At 38.1% G+C, this 19,344-nt stretch overlaps 5 protein-coding genes across 6 annotated transcripts; 4 read left to right on the forward strand and 1 right to left on the reverse strand.

Annotated features, from left to right (window-relative positions):
* Positions 1-1,294: 1,294 nt before the first annotated feature.
* LOC17881034 (auxilin-like protein 1) lies at positions 1,295-6,422 on the forward strand. 2 transcript variants are annotated; one of them, XM_006282943.2, is made up of 7 exons: positions 1,295-1,836; positions 1,931-5,286; positions 5,366-5,436; positions 5,526-5,591; positions 5,686-5,775; positions 5,867-6,043; positions 6,141-6,422. In XM_006282943.2, exons 1-7 carry the CDS (start codon positions 1,394-1,396, stop codon positions 6,174-6,176), a joined length of 4,239 nt encoding a protein of 1,412 aa, XP_006283005.1. In that variant the 5' UTR covers positions 1,295-1,393; the 3' UTR covers positions 6,177-6,422. The 2 variants fall into 2 exon arrangements, with proteins under 2 accessions (XP_006283005.1, XP_006283004.1); XM_006282942.2 differs by having other exon boundaries at positions 5,372-5,436.
* Positions 6,423-7,409: 987 nt separating this feature from the next.
* LOC17878069 lies at positions 7,410-8,160 on the forward strand. The gene has a single exon (XM_006284711.2). It carries the CDS (start codon positions 7,587-7,589, stop codon positions 7,953-7,955), a length of 369 nt encoding a protein of 122 aa, XP_006284773.1. The 5' UTR covers positions 7,410-7,586; the 3' UTR covers positions 7,956-8,160.
* Positions 8,161-8,828: 668 nt separating this feature from the next.
* On the reverse strand, positions 8,829-10,358 carry LOC17878183 (salicylate carboxymethyltransferase). The gene is made up of 4 exons (XM_006283889.2): positions 10,211-10,358; positions 9,716-10,129; positions 9,370-9,642; positions 8,829-9,287 (listed from the first exon to the last, which is right to left on the reverse strand). The coding sequence occupies exons 1-4, from the start codon at positions 10,292-10,294 to the stop codon at positions 8,940-8,942; spliced, it is 1,119 nt and encodes a 372-aa protein (XP_006283951.1). The 5' UTR covers positions 10,295-10,358; the 3' UTR covers positions 8,829-8,939.
* A 1,465-nt stretch (positions 10,359-11,823) lies between these two features.
* Positions 11,824-15,227, forward strand: LOC17880903 (long chain base biosynthesis protein 1). Its single transcript, XM_023778417.1, has 13 exons — positions 11,824-12,007; positions 12,225-12,422; positions 12,522-12,616; positions 12,721-12,812; positions 12,894-12,987; positions 13,063-13,135; positions 13,236-13,368; positions 13,506-13,680; positions 13,798-13,938; positions 14,019-14,114; positions 14,211-14,352; positions 14,443-14,570; positions 14,646-15,227. The coding sequence occupies exons 2-13, from the start codon at positions 12,317-12,319 to the stop codon at positions 14,817-14,819; spliced, it is 1,449 nt and encodes a 482-aa protein (XP_023634185.1). The 5' UTR covers positions 11,824-12,007; positions 12,225-12,316; the 3' UTR covers positions 14,820-15,227.
* A 443-nt stretch (positions 15,228-15,670) lies between these two features.
* Positions 15,671-18,632, forward strand: LOC17878098 (phosphatidylinositol/phosphatidylcholine transfer protein SFH12). The gene is made up of 13 exons (XM_006285248.2): positions 15,671-15,862; positions 15,953-16,278; positions 16,361-16,627; positions 16,733-16,810; positions 16,911-17,012; positions 17,104-17,153; positions 17,254-17,353; positions 17,431-17,505; positions 17,611-17,673; positions 17,766-17,826; positions 17,920-18,323; positions 18,403-18,477; positions 18,586-18,632. Exons 1-13 carry the CDS (start codon positions 15,847-15,849, stop codon positions 18,598-18,600), a joined length of 1,632 nt encoding a protein of 543 aa, XP_006285310.1. The 5' UTR covers positions 15,671-15,846; the 3' UTR covers positions 18,601-18,632.
* Positions 18,633-19,344: the final 712 nt, after the last annotated feature.

The following is a 19,344-nucleotide window of genomic DNA, read 5'->3' on the forward strand; positions in this document are numbered from 1 at the left end:
CAGTTTCTTCGTATGACTTTTGATTTGCAAAGATAAAGAAATATGAAAGGGCCCTATGATTTATCACCTAAGCCGCTTTATATTTTTGGTGGTCAACACCTAAGCTAACAAATATATCAAAATATGTAATAATTGGTTTACGAAAATGGTCGTATGAATATTTGAGTGCTGTGATTCCAAACCAAAGTGGCCAACACAAGGACCCCTCCTTTCTTTTCTTTTTATTCCATCGTTTCTTTAACTCAAGAAATACAAATATCTCGATTCCATTTCAAACGCTATATATAATTCTTGTTAGACAACAATGGAAACCAGGTCATATTGGAGCGAGCGAGCTGCTTCTCTTATTTCCATGGTGATCATTATGCACCACCAACTCCTTTTATTTCATGGACTGAGCTGGTTTATAACTTATGCTCAGAAACACTAGTTATGCTCAGAAACAGTCTTTTCAAATGATTGCCCTAACATTTACAAGAGAACACTAATTATGTTGGGTGGGCAATCATTTTTATTTTGGGGGAGTACATTATAAGCTCCAACTCACTTAAATGATTAGTGTTCTCGTAAGTAGATTAATTAGTAGTACCAATTGGTGTTACTTTTTCATATATTTTCAACTTAAAGTACCTAGATAAATGTGAAATGTAAAACAAAAGGTTAAGAAGCACTGATCATATTTAGAGATTATCCCCTTTTTTTTTGTTAATAATAATAAATAAGCGGCCAACATTAAGAATCATATCTGTGGTTTTGATCTTTTTTTTTGCTTTATTTGAACTTTTGTTTTTCTTAACTATTTTTGTTTCTATATGCATGAGTTTCAACATCTGAACATATGAAAAGGAAATAAAAATGAATATAAATCCTCCTTAGGATAACTTTTTCATGTATATTAAATCAAATAATTGAAAAGATATTACGCAAAAAAGAGAAAAGTGGTCCTAATTAACATTCAGATTGATAAAAACTGTAGGATGCTGCTCTGCGTACAAAAGCGAAGGAATCCAATCGAGTTTAACAAATTTTAAAATTCGATGAAAAATATAATAAACTAAAGAAGAAAAGATGAAAGATGGGGATTTTAATATAAACCTAGTATTTTGGTCTTTATACAGACACATATACTTATTTTTTAAAACAATAGTATAATTTTAGTCATGGCCAACACGATCAGAGACAGATATATAGGCGTGTCTTAAGAATTACTGTTTCTCCACATATATATTGGTATTTAAAATCTTAGCTTATTCATTTTATTCATTGTTTCATACTCTCTCAACGGAGAGAGAGAGAGAGAGGCTCCGAAGCCTGAGAAAGAGAAAGAGAGAGAGAGAGAGAGGTTGAAGAAGAAAAGAGATATATTTGCAAGAATCGTTTCTTTTGGATTCTCATGGAAAATCTCACTCATTCTCGGAATCCAAACCGGTCTTCTTCTTTACCTAAGAAACCTTACAATGGCAATAACAACACCGGTGGAGGTTTTAGCTACAACTCCGGCAAAACAACCACCACCACCACCACTACATACGACGACGTTTTCGGTGGTCCTCCTAGGTTCGGAGCTCCCACGTTATCTCCTCGTCTCGAAGACTACTGCGAGATTTTCTCCGGATTCAATGGCTCCTCACGCGCCGCCGTTTCCTCCATTCCGGTTCTCGATCTTCCACTTGTTGATAATAAAGGTGTCTACTTCGATGTTCGGACTCAAGGCTTTGACTACCGTGAAGTCTTTGGAGGTCTCAACGATTTCGATTTAGCTCCGTCGTACGAAGAGCTCTTTTTGCAGCAGAGGTCTACGGTGGTTGCTGATGGTGATTCCTCCGACGACGCTTGGTACTGATCAAAATCTAAACTTTTTTCTTACCATTGATTCAATTTGTGAAAAAGGAGCTTTCTTTTTTAGAATTTTGAGTGTCATATTTTGTAGGACTCCCGAAGAAGTAGAGTCCTGTTCAGGAGGTACAGAGCATTCTGGCAAAAGTCCTTGTTTTTCTAATGGTAGAGATTCTTATGATTCCATTGATGGAAGCACCGAGTTCAAGGTTTCTTATAACAAAGCTACTCAGATAAGCGGCGGCGGCGGCGGCGATACAAGTATGTCAAGTGGTGTGATACGTGTTGCTGATCTTGGTGCGATTCCTGGTTACACTCCTGCAGTGGATGAAATGATTTGTGCTGGTGGAACAACAAAGCTCAAGAAGGAGACTGGGCCCTCTTCTGTTGGCAGCAGAGGTACAAGTAGATTCGCCTCTCAAGACAAGTATTACAGTAGTGAACCTTTTGTTACTATTTCTGAAATTGGTTTGAAGACTCATCCTACTGGGATACCACCTCCTTCGAGGCCACCTCCTGTATTAAAGAGCGGTTTTAGAAGTTCGGCGTCTAGTTCTAGAACCACCGGATCAGAAGGATCTGCTGCTAGTAGTTCTCCAACTTTTTTTGATGTAGAGGTTGATGCAAGTTCGGCTGCTGAGAGAGAAGCTATGGTAAAAGCTGAGGCCAAACTCAGAAGTTCTAAAGAGCTGTTTGAAAGGAAGAGGGATGGGGCACGGACCACCACGAAGAATAGAATGACTGAGGAAGGGAAATCAAGCCAAACAGCTGGTTTGCCTGTAGCTAAAAAGTCTTTGAGGGATAAGCATGGAAGTAAATCACTCTCTTCTCAAGGGTCTGCAGACTCTGATGGAAATGATGAATGGGAAGAGGCTAATCAATTTGTTGAATTGGTGAGAACAGAGCTACCAAGAAATGCTGATGAGAACAGTGGTGGAAAAGGTGTTTCTGTTCCCCTTAATGAAGAGTTTTTCGATCAGGACCTGACATGGGCAGCTAATGTTGACTGGGACAAACAGCGGAGGAGAGCAGAAGGAGGTAGGGAGGATCATGAAGCGAGGAAATTGCCAAAACACCCTGGAACGAGAAAGGTAGCATCTAGGCATAAGAGACATGAGAACAAGCTTGCTGAAAAGGCTCTTGAAGAGCCAAAGAATGAGAAATCGAGACATGAGGAGCTGCAATTTGAGATGGGCAACAATTCGCCTGACCATGGTGGGATAGTGCAACACAGAAATCTGCTCAGACCAGAAGAAGACAAGGCCTTTACTGAAAATTCTGCAAAACATAAAAAGGAATTGCACTGTGACGAGAAAACAAAACGCATACAAAGTCAACACTTGGATAGAAAACCACACAAGAAAGGAGCTGATAAGAAACAGGAATGTGTGTTTGAGTGGGAACAAAATGCGAGAAAGCTCAGAGAGGCTCTTGGTAATGGAAGCACTCTAGAGGTTCCCTTGGAATCAAACGAAAATGGTAAAAAATTGGGAATGCGTGGCGAAAGTGAGGCAAAACTGAATGAGGCCTTGAAGCGGATGGAGGAAACTAGGATCAAAGAGTCTCGTGTAAGGGAAGAAAATGACAGAAGAGAAAGAGAAGCTTTTGAGAAAGCTGAAAATGAGAAAAGGCTTAAGGCAGCATTTGAGCAAGAAGAGAAGGAAAAAAAGATTAAGGAAGCTCGTGAAAAAAAAGAGAATGAACGGAGAGCGGCAGAGGCTCGTGAAAAGGCAGAACAAGAAAGGAAAATGAAAGAACAACAAGAGTTAGAAATGCGGAAAAAAGAAGCTTTGGAAAGGGAAGAAAATAACCGAAGAATGAGAGAAGCCCGTGAGAAGGCAGAGAATGAAAGGAAAATGAAAGTTGCACTTGAACAAGAGAAGGAACGAAGGTTAAAAGAAGCACATGAAAAGAAAGAAAATGAACGAAGAATAAAAGAGGCTCTTGAGAAGGCAGAGCTAAAGCAAAGGCTGAAAGAAGTTGAACAAGAAGAGAAGGAAAGGCGGATTAAAGAGTTTCAAGAGAGAGAAGAAAATGAGAGGATAGCTAAAGAGGCTCTCGAGCTGACAGAGAAGGAGAGGAAGTTGAAAGAAGCCCTTGAGCAAAAGGAGAAAGAAAGGAAGGTGAAAGAGGCACGTGAAAAAGAGGCGAATGAGAAGAGGTTGAAAGAAGCCATGGAGCTAGAAGAGAAAGAAAAAAGGCTGCTAGAAGCTTTTGAGAGGGCAGAGATTGAAAGAAGACTGAAAGAGGATCTTGAACAGGAAGAGATGAGGATAAGGCTGGAAGAATCCAAGCAAAGAGAAAATCAAGAGCATCTAGACAATGAAATAAAACAACATGATTATTCAGTAACAGAAAGTGACGTGAAAGAAACAGAGGCTTGTGAAATGGAAAAAACCTGTGAAACCACCACAGAGGCTCATGGAGAGCAATCATCGAGTAAAAGTCTTAGTGATACAAAAGAGGATGAGAGTATAGACGACCACGAATCACCAACCAACCAAGGGGAAGTAGAAGAAGGACCAAGCCATAGAGAATCTATTGCCGAAGAAACCTGTCCATGGAAGGTTTTTGAGAAGAACCTTAAAGACGCCAGCCAAAAGGAAGGAGCCAATGAGCTAGATGTTGCATCCAGGTTGTTTGAGAGGAATGAAGAGGGACCACAGTTGAGTGAAAATGGAGAATCTGGTGAGGAATCCAGTTCTGGGAATATTAAAGGAGGAAAGCACGAACAGAAGAGTAAAAATTCTGAAACCTCTAAAGATGCATCAGTTCTCAAACAAGACAATGGGTTGAAAACTGAAGTTGAAGAAAGATCAAAAGACGTTGTAGGTGAAGACGAAAATGTGAGAAAAGCAGCATGTGTTGGTAGTGATCAAAGGAACCAAGAGGAAAGTAAGTGCGCTACCAAAACATCCTCTGGTTTCAGAAGCCATGAAGATAAGTTCACCCATCAACAGGAGAGAGGAAGTATCTATGAGGCACAAGCAGGTTTTCGAGTATCTGTGCAACTTGAGAAAGAAGTAGAGAGACTAAAGCGAGAAAGAGGCATCGAGATGGAGCGCTTAAGAAAGATAGAAGAAGACAGTGAGAGGGAAAGAGAGAGGGAGAAGGATCGAATGGCTTTTGACCAGAGAGCCTTGGCTGATGCACGTGAAAGATTGGAGAAAGCATGCGCTGAGGCTAGAGAGAAGTCTTTGCCTGATAAATTATCAATCGAGGCAAGACTTAGAGCAGAGCGAGCTGCAGTGGAGAGAGCAACCACTGAAGCTCGTGAACGTGCAGCTGAAAAGGCTGCTTTTGAGGCAAGGGAGCGGATGGAAAGATCTGTTTCCGATAAGCAATTCCAGAGTTCAGGTTTCTTTGATGAACGAATGGAGAGATCAGTTTCCGATAAGCAATTTCAAAATTCAGTCTCATTTGGTGCTTCAAGATATCAAGATTCTCCTGGTACAAATACTCTTGAAAGTATCTTGTTCTTTTGTTTTCCCATCCCCCATTAGCTTAACACTGTCTTTTTTCTGTTAAGGTACAGATGGTGAATCGCCTCAGAGGTATACATCGAGATTAGAAAGGCATCGAAGAACAGCTGATCGTGTGGTAATTAATGCTTCTATATTCCAAAATTCGTAGCGAAAATATACACCGTCGATGTTAATTAATGTAAGATCATATATAACTCGTGACAGGCTAAAGCTTTAGCAGAGAAGAACATGCGTGATCTCGTGGCTCAGAGAGAACAAGCAGAAAGAATTGTATAGCCACCAAACCGAAACTCTTCTTCAACTTAAAAAAACAAAGGCCTTCAAATGTTTTCAAAACTCACAGTTTGTTTCGGTTTCCTTACAGAGAATCGCTGAAACCTTGGATGCAGAAGTAAAGAGATGGTCAAATGGGAAAGAAGGAAACATAAGAGCATTACTGTCAACATTACAATACGTACGTTTCCTTAATGAAGATCAAAGCTGAAAAAGAACAGAGTTCAGTCTCAAAATCTGAGTTGTTTGTTTTTTGTTTGATATGAAACCAGATCCTTGGTCCCGAGAGCGGATGGCAACCTTTACCGTTAACAGAAGTCATAACATCAGCAGCCGTGAAGCGAGCATATAGGAAAGCAACACTTTGTGTTCATCCAGACAAACTACAGCAACGAGGTGCAAACATTCATCAGAAATATATATCTGAAAAGGTCTTCGATCTTCTTAAGGTAGTTCATCATGTTCTGTGACAGCTTTTCACACACTCTATGAATTGGTGATTCTAGAAATTTGAATTAGTGTTAATTGTTACTAATAAATTTCCAGGAAGCTTGGAACAGATTCAACTCAGAAGAAAGGTAGAAGCCTTATGTTATTGACATTTGACCTTGGGTTTTTGATTTTTTCTTCATTCTTTTGTTGTAAAGTCTATTAAGAGATAAGTCATGTGCTTCTTGAGTAGGTAAAGAGTAAATATCCTCTATTTTTAATTAGATTGTCACTAAGGATTGTTGCCAATTTGCCTAGATGATCATTGTAATCAGTTTCTACAAATTTCTGTAGATTTTAATATAGTAAATTTTCTTATCAATATACAAATTTCTATTACATCCGCAGAGACTTGCATAGTTTTTTTTCTTTCTGCGAATTGTTATTACATTCGATCTCTGTACTACTTGTAACGACCAGTTATAATACTTATTTTTTGTCGGAAGTTACTGTCTATTTTGTACATGTTAAATTTAGGTACAAGTAATGATTGAGAAGAGATCCACTCCAATAGTATGTTACAAGTAATGATTGAGAAGAGATCATATGAGTATGTTAGCAATCTACAAAAATATTATTATTTCTTGGCGTGTATTTTCATTCAGAGTATTTCAGATCATCCCAGCTAGCTGTTCTCAACCTAACCGATCCTAAAACTTAGATAAAAAAAAGGTTAGGATTGGTTTAACTAGATTGAAACCTGAACTGTTAAATTGTATCACACCAATCCATAAACTGAGGTACCGCTTACAAAAGTTTGTCTTCAAAAAGGATATCATATATTTTCCTAAGAAATGTAAATCTATAAAGAAAAGTAGTGAAACCTACAATAATTAGATAACAAATAATACTTTTACGACAAAAGAAAATATTCAACAATCAATACTAATCACACACAAACATATACAGATGTTTTCTTCTTTTAAAAATAATACTCTACAACCAATGCTATTCACACACAAACGTTATTTATGTTTTTCTAAACAGAACATATCGAGTCATTGAGAATCATTAAGTTGACCAACTTTGAACAATTATTGTCTTAGTTCTAGAATTTTTTATTTATTTTTTTGTAAACAGAACATTGAGTATCATTTATTTGACCCACTTTGAACAATATAAACATGTTAATAATGAGCCCCAGAGACGAGAGTCTCGTGGAAGCTCCTTGATGAGCTCAAGGTCAAGGATTGCGTTAAAGATACTGAGATTTGAAAAGTCCGAGAAGCTCGTCGAAACAGTCCTTGTCTAGTTGTCTTCGCTTCATTTTAATATACTCTCGGGACTAAAATAACATTATAATTGTCGGACTTGTCAAATTAGCTAGCAACCAATTTTTGACCATATTACCAAGTTACAACCATAAAATCTCATCACCTCTCTCTATATATAATAACACAATATTTGACGAGAGTCATCAAACAACAACCATCTCATCACACCATCTTCTTGAAATCTCGAAATTTACACTTGATCAACACACATATATAAAAAAAGAAAAAGATGCAAATGCTAAGAAGCTTGAGCACGAGGACAAGAAGCCGTCGTGGAGGATATGAGAGAGTGAGTGATGATTCAAGTTTCAGTTTACTCGGAGCAAAGCTAAGAAGATCGACGAGTGTTCCTTACTACGCCCCATCTATTAAGCTCGGCACTGGCGGTGTTCCGACCATTCTTGAGGAGCTTCCTCGTCAGAAATCCAAGAAAGTCAAACCAACAAGCAAGTTCAGCCACCCTATCTTTAGTCTTTTCTACGGAAAGAAGAAGAAGTCGACGACGACGAAGCCTGAGTTCTCTAGGTATCTTGAGTATTTGAAAGAAGGTGGTATGTGGGATTCCAGAGCTAATGCTCCTGTTATTTATTACAAGTAGATCGATCGATTCCATTTGTCAAACAATACTATCAAGAAAGAGAGATTTGGTGAAAGTTTAAGTTCTTTTATTTGTTTAAATATCAAGTCTTTTAAATTTGGGATGATATGTGTATATTTCAATGATCCAATATCTTGTTAACAAATATTTATAAATATTGGAAACAAAATTGTATACTTTTGAGCATAGTTTTGATTTGAAAAATTATTTGAGTTTCAAAGCAATGTGTCTAGACTAGACAAGTCAAAAGTCAAACAGTATTTGGTGTCTTTTAACTTTATAGTCCGGCACATACGATGCCGTTTCAGTGCCTAATCTCCGTTGGTTACGTGGAGCTTAAGGGAGGCTTCTCAATTCCCAACAGACTGCAAAAAACCCTAATTAATAAGAGAAACTGTCAGATTTGTGGGAGATTCAGCCTAACTTCTTCGTAGAACTTAATACTATCTTATTGTGGCTCGTCTTTTAGTTTCCAAGAAGCTTTCGTCTTCTCCGGTTTAGAGAATTAGGTTTTCGAGAAACTAAGGTAAATGTTTTTTACCCCTTTCGAAGTTTTCTGTACATAATGAGATCGATGTGTTCTTTACTCAAGATTTGTGTATCTGGATTTGAAAGTAGTAAACTTGGTGTATAGAACCAGAGATAGAGTAATTCAAGATTTGGTTCTGTAATGCTTGCAGCGGGAGCTTTTAAGCTCAATTTGTAGGAATTAAAAAAAAAATCGTCAACAAATCAGTTTCTTCTTTTGATAGCAAGGAATCAAGAATTAGCTAAATAATTTGGAATTTTTCGGCGTTGCTCTTTGGTTAATGTGAAAAACTTATTGACATTTGCAAGTGATTTGTGCTTCAGAAAGAGCTATAAAGATGGAGATGGAGCCAATGCTACATATATCAAGTGTAATGAACAATGAGTGCGTGGCTTTGCTTCTCTTTTCTTGTTATTCTGGTAAATTTTAAATGTTTTGCTACATGCATACATGTTTCAGAGCTTCCTTCGTCTTAGGACAACAACAAATGTGATGGGTCTTATGTCTTCCTTGGCCAACTCCTCGTCAACCATTCTGGCATATGTATCAAACAGCTTGTCCAGAATCCTTTCCCCAAAGTGTTGAGTAAGCATTGATTCTTGAACTGCTCTTACAGTCTTGGCAACCGCATTACCATAACTGGTACCATCCTCTTCTTCACCTTTCTCACTGTCCACTTCTAACACCTCTATGCTCTCTAATTCGAAAGACCCTTCTTTGTTCACTTCATCTTCTACCTCAGCAGCACTCGGGGCGTAAAAGTGCATATCGTAAGAATCAAGCTTCTCTTCCTCAGTTTCCCCCTACAGATTATAAATTGAAACATCATGAACTATCTAATCAAGATCCACATCATTTGTAAAATTAACAGTTGTTTCTCTATACCTGTACAACAAGATCCATAATGGTTCTTGAGAGAAGTTCCCAAAAGAAAGAGTTCCCTCTATCTGCATGACTGGGACCTTCTCTTCCGAGTATTATGAGCACCATTCTTCCTGCAGCAACCAACTCTTTTGATCTACACCGGAGGAAAATAGAGAAATCTTCCTTGAACTGACTGTAGTAAGCTTTGGTAACAGCTTCAGAGCTCATCGAGCAGATACTAACACAACCTTTGTTTATGGACTTGCCTTGCTCGTCATATAAAGATGGAGGAACCTGCAAGGACAAAAGAAACAACTCAGTATGTATATAGATTCACCTAAAGGTCTATATATATAGATATATTCACCTTGGAAAGCCAGTGTAAGCTGTAAGAGGAATAGATAAAGTGGATGGTATTTTCAGGGAAGAGCCTTCCATAGAATGAACCAGGGTAGGCTGCAATGAAAACTGAAGGGAAATCTCCACTGCTGACATCTCTCTTGAGCTCTACATGAAAGTCAGGCAAAGACTTGAATATAGAGTTGAAGTCATTTCCGGGGAGATCGTTAAGGAAGAAGCTCAATTCCGGCGAGGGCTGGTTTGGGATCTCGCGGTGGTGAGAAACTTGGACAGCTGCGATCATTTCCTTAATGGTGGAGAGAGTGTTTGGTCCTGAAGAACATCCCAGATCAGCTATTCCTAAACTCTTGGCTCTTGTCTCTTTGTAGAGTTGTTGCAGTGTCTCTAGCGTTATGTGCTTTGCCATGTCAGATGCTTTCTTCTGCAAAAGATGAAAACAAGTTAGAAACTGTAATCAGAGAGTAAAAAATTATGCAACTAACATGTGAAAAATCTCAAGAACCTGCAATGAAGAGTTCTTGGCATAACTTGTTTTGCCATCTCCTCCTGTCATGTGAAATTCTCTCTCCAGATCCTTCTTATCCATTATGACAATACCAAAAACAAAAAGATAAAGGTTGAGATCTCAAGTAAGTTCTTGGGTTATCATGGGTTAGGGTTTGTTCTTTATAAAAAAGGAGAATCATTGGCCTGTCACATCAATCATTCATTATTATTTATTTGGCTGTTTTTTTGTGTCTATCATAAACTCCATTTTCTTACTCGAGATCACCATTTGAGATTTTTTCAGCATTGAATGGTTTAAAAAAAATTATAAATAAATGAGATTTTTTTTCTTTGGGTGGGTGCAATTAGTTCAGAAGGAGGAAATGGTAGGTATAGTCCAATTAAGTGACCAAAAAATAGGAATGAAAAAAAGGTAGAAAAGGATGATATCAACGAAGAACTAAAAAAAGTTAGATACAAATGAGTCAAACTACATAATGATGGCTTCATGTAATATTGTTTGTACTTTCTTTACTCGGTTCTTGCTATCAGTGTTTAGACTCTATGTTGCTATCAGTGGGGGTGGACTCTATTGTCAATATTTTTATCATTTAACATAAACTCAATGTTTCCTTAGAGAGACGTCTCGATTCTCGGTAGAATCTAATTATATACATCATCCATCACATGGTTTCTCTAATTTGCTGAAATATGTATGGACAGAACTGTGTAAATGTCAGAAAGCATTATAAAGGAATAGTATATTTTTTTGGGACAGAATATGATTAAGGAGGAAGAAGATTGATTGACTTTTGATGGTAATAAAAGTTAAAACAAGAATGGGTGGGTGTATGATGATTGGTGTGTATGTCTGACCATCATTTCTCTCTTTTTTTCTTCCTTACCTTTAAGCCTTTATAGTAGTCTTTTTTTGGGGGGTCAGATTTAGTAGTCTTTCTTTCTCAAGTTCTACTTTCACTTTTGAGTTTTGAACTCATCTATTGGGGTATTCAGTATTCACATCATCATATGGTTTCACTAATGCTGATGAATTGTAGTATATGAAATATGGTTTGATCAGAATAGGAATACTTAATGTAGTGGAAACTTTGAAGGGTTAGAAACAGCTAAATGAGAATTGGTGATGATGTTATGGTGTGACCACCATTACAGTTTCTTTCTCTCTTACGTACCTTTAGGCTTTAGTATACTACTTTCACACTCTCTCTTTTGTGTTCCTTACGTTAAGGCTTTTGGTAGTCTTAATTTCTTTCTGCCTCTGCGTTGCCTTTAAACGTTAGTGGTGGTGATGAATGCTGTTTGTTGATTGATAGTGAAGTGTTTGCTTTCTTAGGGGAGAGAAAGAGACAGAGAGATTACTACTTACTACTACTAGTTTTGGTATGAAATAAGTTTTATGTTCGAGAGGCACGTACGCGTGTCGTTTGAGGGATTAATACAACATCATAGGGCCTCAAACGAAGCCCATTAGCAGTAAACGTTGTCGTATCAAAACAGATCTGGGCCCGAGATCCTGCTGACGTGTTATATTACGAACATAGAGAGATCCGCTCGTCTTCCTCCTCTTTTCCTTTTTTTTTTTGGTTTTTTTTTTTCTTAATAAAAATAAATTTCTGTAATTGGTTTTTTTGTTTTTGTTTTTGTTCAACCTGTGCGTTATCAAAAATCTCGAGAAAACGTTGAAAGTCAAATCTTTTTTTCATCCCCAATTTTGAAAAACACTCCTCGTGTTGTGTTTTGTTGACACTCTTGTGGGCACGATACCTTGTGGCTCCTTTCCAATTGGGATCAGGTAACATTCTTCGTTTTGTGTGTTGGATCTAATCTTGTCATCATCATTGTATGTTGTTTCTTAATCTGTTTTTTTCCCGAGATTTTCGATTTCATATTGCTCAGTGATCAGCTTACAGATCTTTGCTGATACGGCTTTGTTTGTTTTATGTCAAAATTGGATTCAAATTTTCCTTTTTCATTTTAAATTCTCTGAATTGTGACCATTGGTTCTGTAGGATTGCCTAAAGTTGAGGTAGCTACCCTTTTGCTCGATCCGTCGAGCAAATCAATATTATAGAAGGAAAAAAGTATAGAGCTTTATTTAGCAATGGCTTCGAAGCTCGTGGAAATGTTTAATGCCGGTTTACTTTGGGTTACAAAGATTCTGGATGATCCTTCAGCTAGAGTTGTCTTGTTCGGTGTCCCAATCCAAGGTATAGATTTGAAGAACCTTTACGCTGAACTTTTTGTCTATCAAGTTTTTTGGGGTGTTTGAGTTTTACTAAAAGGATTTCAACTTTCTTTATCTCCAGGGCATTTATTTTTGGAAGCCTTGTTGGGTGTTGTCATTTTCATTCTCCTCACTCAGAAGAGCTTCAAACCCCCTAAGCGACCATTAACAGAACAGGTTCTTTCTCATATCCGAATATGATATTGGTTTCATAGATCTTAGGATTTAAACATCTTTGTTTATCTTATGATATTGGTTTTCCGGGTGTTTATATTACTCAGGAAATAGATGAGTTATGTGATGAATGGATTCCTGACCCTCTTATACCGCCAATTACTGAAGACATGAAGCATGAGCCTCCAGTTCTTGAAAGGTGTCTTAGAAGACTTTTCTTTATTCCGTTTTTGTAGTCATTTTTCCATTTATGCTTAAAGATTCTGTTGGGTCCATACAGTGCTGCTGGACCGCATACAACAGTTAATGGTAAAGACGTGGTGAATTTTGCCTCAGCTAATTATCTGGGACTCATTGGACACGAGAAGTTGCTGGTAATGTGAAGCTCCTTTGTTTTCAATACAGTCTCTTCTGTTTGAACAGTTATGTTTAAGATTAGTCTATGCCAGGAATCATGTACTTCTGCATTGGAAAAATATGGTGTCGGTTCTTGTGGTCCTCGTGGGTTCTATGGTACAATTGGTAAGAAAAGCATGAAACTGTAATTTGTGATGGCTACTTTGGTTCCTCCATTAGCTAGCTTCAGAAGGATTCTTACTATTTGATTACTTCTCTTGACTAGATGTCCACCTTGATTGCGAAACCAGAATATCAAAATTTTTGGGTACTCCGGATTCCATCCTCTATTCTTATGGACTTTCCACGATGTTCAGCACAATTCCTTGTTTCTGTAAGAAAGGCGATATCATTGTTGCGTAAGTACACAAACGTCTTTCTACTTACTAGATTACATTAGTATCAGGATTGCATTGAAGTTCTTGTCGATAGGGGTCTTATTTGAAACTCTTTTACCTCGAGATTAAACTCATTATTGGCTTTATAATTTTCTCAGCGATGAGGGTGTTCACTGGGGGATACAAAATGGACTCCAGCTTTCTAGAAGTACAATTGTGTACTTCAAGCACAATGACATGGAATCCCTTAGAAGTACCCTCGAGAAAATCATGACAAAGTACAAGCGCTCAAAGAACTTGAGGCGTTATATTGTAGCTGAAGGTGTATATCAGGTATTGTAAACACCTCCCTGTTTTCTATCTTCTCCTGCTTCCACATTTTCAAAATTCTCCCTGAACTGTGAATACTTACCCTTACCCATTTTCCTTTGAGTATGTTAACATCTGCAGAATTCTGGTCAAATTGCACCTCTGGATGAGATCGTAAAACTAAAAGAGAAGTATCGGTTTCGTGTTATATTGGATGAAAGCAACTCTTTTGGCGTACTTGGCCGTTCTGGGAGAGGTCTTGCAGAGCATCATGGTGTCCCTGTACGTATTAATGACACATTTTAGTATGTTCTCTTTTGCTAAACCTGATGCAGAAATTAAGGCTGTTTATCCTGAAACAGATTGAGAAGATAGATGTTGTGACTGCTGCAATGGGCCATGCATTAGCCACAGAAGGTGGATTTTGCACTGGGAATGCCCGCATCATCGATTACCAGGTAAAACCTCGATCATGCTGATTAACTAATTACATTACAAACAAATCGAAAACTGATAGCAGGATCTGATTCTCTGTGGGACTCTCAAATACACAGAGACTCAGCAGTTCAGGTTATGTGTTTTCTGCTTCTTTGCCACCATACCTTGCAAGTGCTGCTATCACCGCGATTGATGTCATTGATCAAAACCCTGATATGTTAGTTAAGCTGAAGCAAAATATTGCCTTGTTATGGAAAGGTTTGATCTTCAATCTTATTCAGCAACAATTAGAGTTTGTTAGTTTGTTATCTTTCTCTGATTGAAAACGAAACGCTTGGAACAACGCAGGATTGTCAGATATCAAGGGTATGTCCTTAACAAGCAACCCAGAATCACCTATTGTTTTCTTGAAATTAGAGAAATCTAGCGGTTCAGCTAAAGAGGATTTGCTTCTACTTGAGGAAATGGCTGACCGTGTAAGTTCATTGTTTCTTTGCAAAACCAAATCTTAGACCTTGTCCCCGTTTCTTGACATGACTTGATGCATGCAGGCTCTGAAGGAAGACTCGTTGTTGGTTGTGAGTTCTAAAAGGTCGTTTCTTGATAAATGCCGGTTACCTGTGGGAATCAAACTATACGTTTCATCAGGACATTCGGAATCTGATCTTCTTATAGCATCCGAGTCTCTGAAGAGACTTGCTTCAGAGCTTCTACTCAAGTCCTGAAACACCAAACCTCATCCAGAGAGCACTCTCTTCTTCTTCAAAAACAACACCAAGGGGAGGGAACTCTTGTCAACACATGTGTTTGAGATTATAGACAACACAGAATTCGCAGACTCAACAGCTTGCAGATATTCATAGAAACGATTCCTAAACCGGTTATGGTACTTTCAGTACTAGGCTTGTGGCTGATCTGAAGCTGACATTGACGAAGGAGAATTCTCGAAGACAATGGCTTCTTGTTCGCTTTACGTTTATGAAAAATTTCCAAATGTTTTCGTTTGATTCTTTTTCCCCGCCGTCTGATTCTCTTGATGATCAAGTAGACTTAGTGTTGTTGTTGCAGAAATTCTTAAATTTCAATTTTGTGGAAAACAAAAAAAAAGAAACCTTTGATGACTTGTCGCACAAGAAGCTTGTTTGCATAGTAATAACCTCTTTCAAATCTCAATTGACACGTGTCAATATAACACTGGTGTGCGTATAATCTGAAGTCTGAACGAAGAAAGCGAGACACAAAGTGCACAGGATATATAATAACAACAACAAACAACGCTTTGGCTCGTTGTCGTATCTCTCTTTTCATCTGTTTCTAAATTTTGTATATTTAGAACTTCATAACAAAACGGAAAAAAAAACTGTGACCTAAAAAAGAAGAAGAATCAATGGTTGGGGAAAGAGAAACACATGAGGGAGAATATGAGGTGTAGCTTAACCTCGACGTTAATGGAGCCGAGAATCCAAAGGAACGATTTTGAGATATTTTCGGACCAAACTCATTCTCCTTTTTATCTTTCTCCATAATCTCATCTTCTCTTTGCAGAGGTAATTTTTTTGTTTTTTCTCTCTCTGTTTTGTTCTGTTTCCTTCCTCCATGTTCATCGATCGTTGTTCGAATTTGATTTGTAATAAAGGATGTGGTTTCTTGCAGGAATTTGGCAAAGGGCATTGGTTAAATTAATAAGACACTCTTGTTAGAGTGCTCGTCCATCCTGCCCTTATCTGCCTATTCCAACTATCTGGCAGAATCATGTCTTTGAACCAAAGTAAACAAGAAAAGAAGAAGCCTTTCTTAGTTCTTGATATTGTCTTTTGTTTTATCTTCTAATGTTGTTTTGTGTTTGGGGTTGTTTTAGATGCCGAGTTGAAACCAAGGATGGGTTCTTTTAAGAAGAGGAGCTCTTCTAAGAATCTGAGGTATTCAATGACCAAGAGAAGGAGAAGTAGCAAAGTGATGTCTGTGGATATCATCGAAGATGTGCATGACGCCGAGGAGTTGAAAGCGGTTGATGCCTTTCGCCAATCGCTTATACTTGATGAGTTACTCCCGGAGAAACACGATGACTACCATATGATGCTTAGATTTTTGAAGGCAAGAAAATTTGATCTCGAGAAAACCAAACAGATGTGGACTGAAATGCTTAGATGGAGAAAGGAGTTTGGTGCTGACACTGTCATGGAGGTATATATACCCTTATTATAATTCAAGGAACGTTTTGAAGATTGGTTTCCTGAACTAACATTTGATTCTTTGTATGTTTTAGGAGTTTGATTTCAAGGAAATTGATGAAGTGTTGAAATACTACCCTCAAGGACACCACGGAGTTGACAAAGAAGGGCGACCTGTGTACATTGAGAGGCTAGGTCTAGTAGACTCTACCAAGTTGATGCAAGTAACAACCATGGATAGGTATGTCAACTACCATGTTAGGGAGTTTGAGAGGACCTTTAATGTTAAGTTACCAGCGTGCACCATCGCAGCAAAGAAGCACATTGATCAAAGCACAACTATTCTTGATGTCCAAGGAGTGGTATGTGAAAAGTTCACAAAATCTACAAAAACCTATACTACTCATAGCCATGTATTTTGTATTTACTAATTACAATCTCCCATGGTCTTCTTCTTGTTATAACAGGGGCTCAAAAACTTCAACAAGGCTGCCAGAGACTTGATCACGCGTCTTCAAAAGGTTGATGGTGACAACTATCCTGAGGTGTGCATGATTCATACTTCTATGTTCAATTATCTTCATTGGTCAACCTATTTTTACCTCTGGTTCAGTTAGTTTAAATTTCTTAACGTCTTTGGATCAGACCTTGAACAGGATGTTTATCATCAATGCTGGCTCAGGATTCAGAATGTTGTGGAACACGGTTAAGTCCTTCCTTGACCCAAAGACTACAGCAAAGATCCATGTCAGTATTCAAACCCTTTACTATTGAATGTGCTTGTTTTACATTCTGAATGATATAAGTTTAAATAAGTAGCTTATTTGAATACCTGCAGGTTCTTGGCAACAAGTACCAAAGCAAGTTGCTTGAGATCATTGATGAAAGGTGAGAGCTGCACAAGAAGATTAATTAGCATACAAACTAGTTTATTCTATTGGTATAAGATGAAACTGATGACTGAAGTTCTGATATCAATTCGTACCAGTGAACTTCCTGAATTTCTTGGAGGTTCCTGTACCTGTGCTGACGAAGGAGGCTGCATGCGCTCTGACAAAGGCCCATGGAAAAACCCAGAGATCATGAAGGTTAATGGCTTTTCTACTATTCTTACGACAACACAGCAACATTAATAACACCTGATCTTGCATTTTTTTTCTAACAGAAAGTACACAATGGTGATCACAAATGTTCCAAGAGATCCCAAGCTGAAAACATTGCAGAGAACACCATCCCTGAGGTCTTGCTTCTTTGAGCTTACCTATATATGCTTTGAATAGTTTACTTTCATTGAATCTTTATCACTCCTACCAATGCTAAAGAAACATATTCTATAATCTTTCAGGGAGATGACTCTACAACAGAGCCGGCTCCTGAAGAGGAAAAGTCTTCAACAGGGGCCGAAATTGTAAGATTGGCCAAACCTCTATATTATAATAACAAGTGTAGATCAGCAAGAACCAACACTTTTTTTGATATTATGTTTTTCTTTCTACTCAGGTCCCTGCCGGTCACCCAGCCTGGAACAAGCCAGAAGCTCAAAAATTTTCCCTCTCGAAGAGTATGATGATGATTCTTGCGCATCCATAATTTGGTTGTTTTATATAAAATTTAAGACATATGAGCTCAGGGCTACTTGTTTTATTGTAAGCAGAAGAAGTTTATGCTATTAAAGAGGCGTGTAGCAACGCAACAACCGAAGGAGGGAGGTCTCCTATCTTCACCGGGGTCATGGCTCTTGTGATGGGTGTTGTCACCATGATTCGAGTGACTAAAAACGTCCCAAGGAAACTAACTGAGTCAACCTTGTACTCAAGCCCCATGTACTGCAATGATGCGTCAATGAACAAGAGTGCGATGCAGTCAGAGAAAATGACTGTGCCTGCAATCTCAGGGGAAGATTTCATGGCCATCATGAAACGAATGGCTGAGCTGGAACAGAAAGTGACCGTCTTAAGCGCGCAGCCAACAGTCATGCCCCCGGATAAGGAAGAGATGCTTAACGCTGCCATTAGCCGGTCCAATGTCTTGGAGCAAGAGCTTGCTGCAACCAAGAAGGTACATGTTTTCTGAATCGTTAGCATGGGTGTACTCAATAATTCTTCCTCCAATAATGCTAATTTTCTTTATGATGCAGGCTTTGGATGATTCTCTTGGTCGTCAAGAGGAGCTCGTGGCATACATTGAGAAGAAAAAGAAGAAGAAGAAGCTTGTAAGTCCTTTTCTTTGTTTCATTAGAATTGTGAAACTTGAGACACAAGCCATCAAATCAAAGTGTTGTTTATGTTCTCTGACTGTGTTCTGCTTCTTGTCCGGACAGTTCAACTACTGGTGAGTGAGGAACCATGGGAAGGTGAAAGTCTCTTGAAGAATTAGAGGCTCCAATGGTGAATTGACAATGTCTTTGTGTGTGTGTATTGTATCCAAATGTCTCTCGACCAATGCGATCATATCATCAACGCCAAGCTTATTGTAAAATCAATTCGTGTTTTTTTTTTCTTTTTTCTAATTATTAAAGAAAGTTGAAAAGAAGGACATTTTTGTTCTTTCTCTCTGTGTATATTATACTTTCTCTTATGAATTTAGTAATTAACATGTACATCAAAATTGCAATTGTACAGTTTGTGCTTGCCACTAGTTTAGTCACTACACGTAACTATAACTTGTCATATTAAATGAAATTAGTAAGTAGCATAGCAATTGAAAAATGTAATTTTTTTGATCAAATCATCAAATGTACCAATGCGATAAAATCATCAAAATACATGAACTGGTGTGATGACGTCACTGGTTTTCTTTATGATGATGATTGAGCGCGGAAACTTCTTACCAGAGTGGGGTCCCATCAAGAGCTTGCCACTACTCGACGAAATCCACGTGGCACGTTACATGCATCCACGCGTTTTTTTTATATGTTTATCTTTTTCTTTTCTTTCTTCCAATTATGGCTAATACTATATTAGATCTACAATAATTACCTGTTGGGGAGAAAAACTAATTACTTTAAAGTATATTAATGAATTAATGAAAGAGATAATGGAATTTTGATAATTAAGAGACAGCATGCAACTTTATATCT

The sequence above is a fragment of the Capsella rubella genome, unplaced genomic scaffold (genome assembly GCF_000375325.1).
Source record: "Capsella rubella cultivar Monte Gargano unplaced genomic scaffold, Caprub1_0 scaffold_7, whole genome shotgun sequence".
Lineage (NCBI taxonomy): Eukaryota > Viridiplantae > Streptophyta > Magnoliopsida > Brassicales > Brassicaceae > Capsella > Capsella rubella.

Coding starts and splice junctions, on each gene's coding strand:
- LOC17881034 (XM_006282943.2), top strand. CDS start 1,394: ATGGAAAATCTCACTCATTCTCGGAATCCAAACCGGTCTTCTTCTTTA. Junction 5,437..5,525: donor GAAGAACAGCTGATCGTGTG/GTAATTAATGCT, acceptor AACTCGTGACAG/GCTAAAGCTTTAGCAGAGAA. Junction 6,044..6,140: donor AGGTCTTCGATCTTCTTAAG/GTAGTTCATCAT, acceptor ATAAATTTCCAG/GAAGCTTGGAACAGATTCAA.
- LOC17878069 (XM_006284711.2), top strand. CDS start 7,587: ATGCAAATGCTAAGAAGCTTGAGCACGAGGACAAGAAGCCGTCGTGGA.
- LOC17878183 (XM_006283889.2), bottom strand. CDS start 10,294: ATGGATAAGAAGGATCTGGAGAGAGAATTTCACATGACAGGAGGAGAT. Junction 9,643..9,715: donor GCTTACACTGGCTTTCCAAG/GTGAATATATCT, acceptor TTGTCCTTGCAG/GTTCCTCCATCTTTATATGA. Junction 9,288..9,369: donor TTATGGATCTTGTTGTACAG/GTATAGAGAAAC, acceptor TATAATCTGTAG/GGGGAAACTGAGGAAGAGAA.
- LOC17880903 (XM_023778417.1), top strand. CDS start 12,317: ATGGCTTCGAAGCTCGTGGAAATGTTTAATGCCGGTTTACTTTGGGTT. Junction 13,369..13,505: donor AAAGGCGATATCATTGTTGC/GTAAGTACACAA, acceptor TAATTTTCTCAG/CGATGAGGGTGTTCACTGGG. Junction 13,681..13,797: donor TAGCTGAAGGTGTATATCAG/GTATTGTAAACA, acceptor TAACATCTGCAG/AATTCTGGTCAAATTGCACC.
- LOC17878098 (XM_006285248.2), top strand. Junction 17,013..17,103: donor AGACTACAGCAAAGATCCAT/GTCAGTATTCAA, acceptor GAATACCTGCAG/GTTCTTGGCAACAAGTACCA. Junction 17,827..17,919: donor AAAATTTTCCCTCTCGAAGA/GTATGATGATGA, acceptor TATTGTAAGCAG/AAGAAGTTTATGCTATTAAA.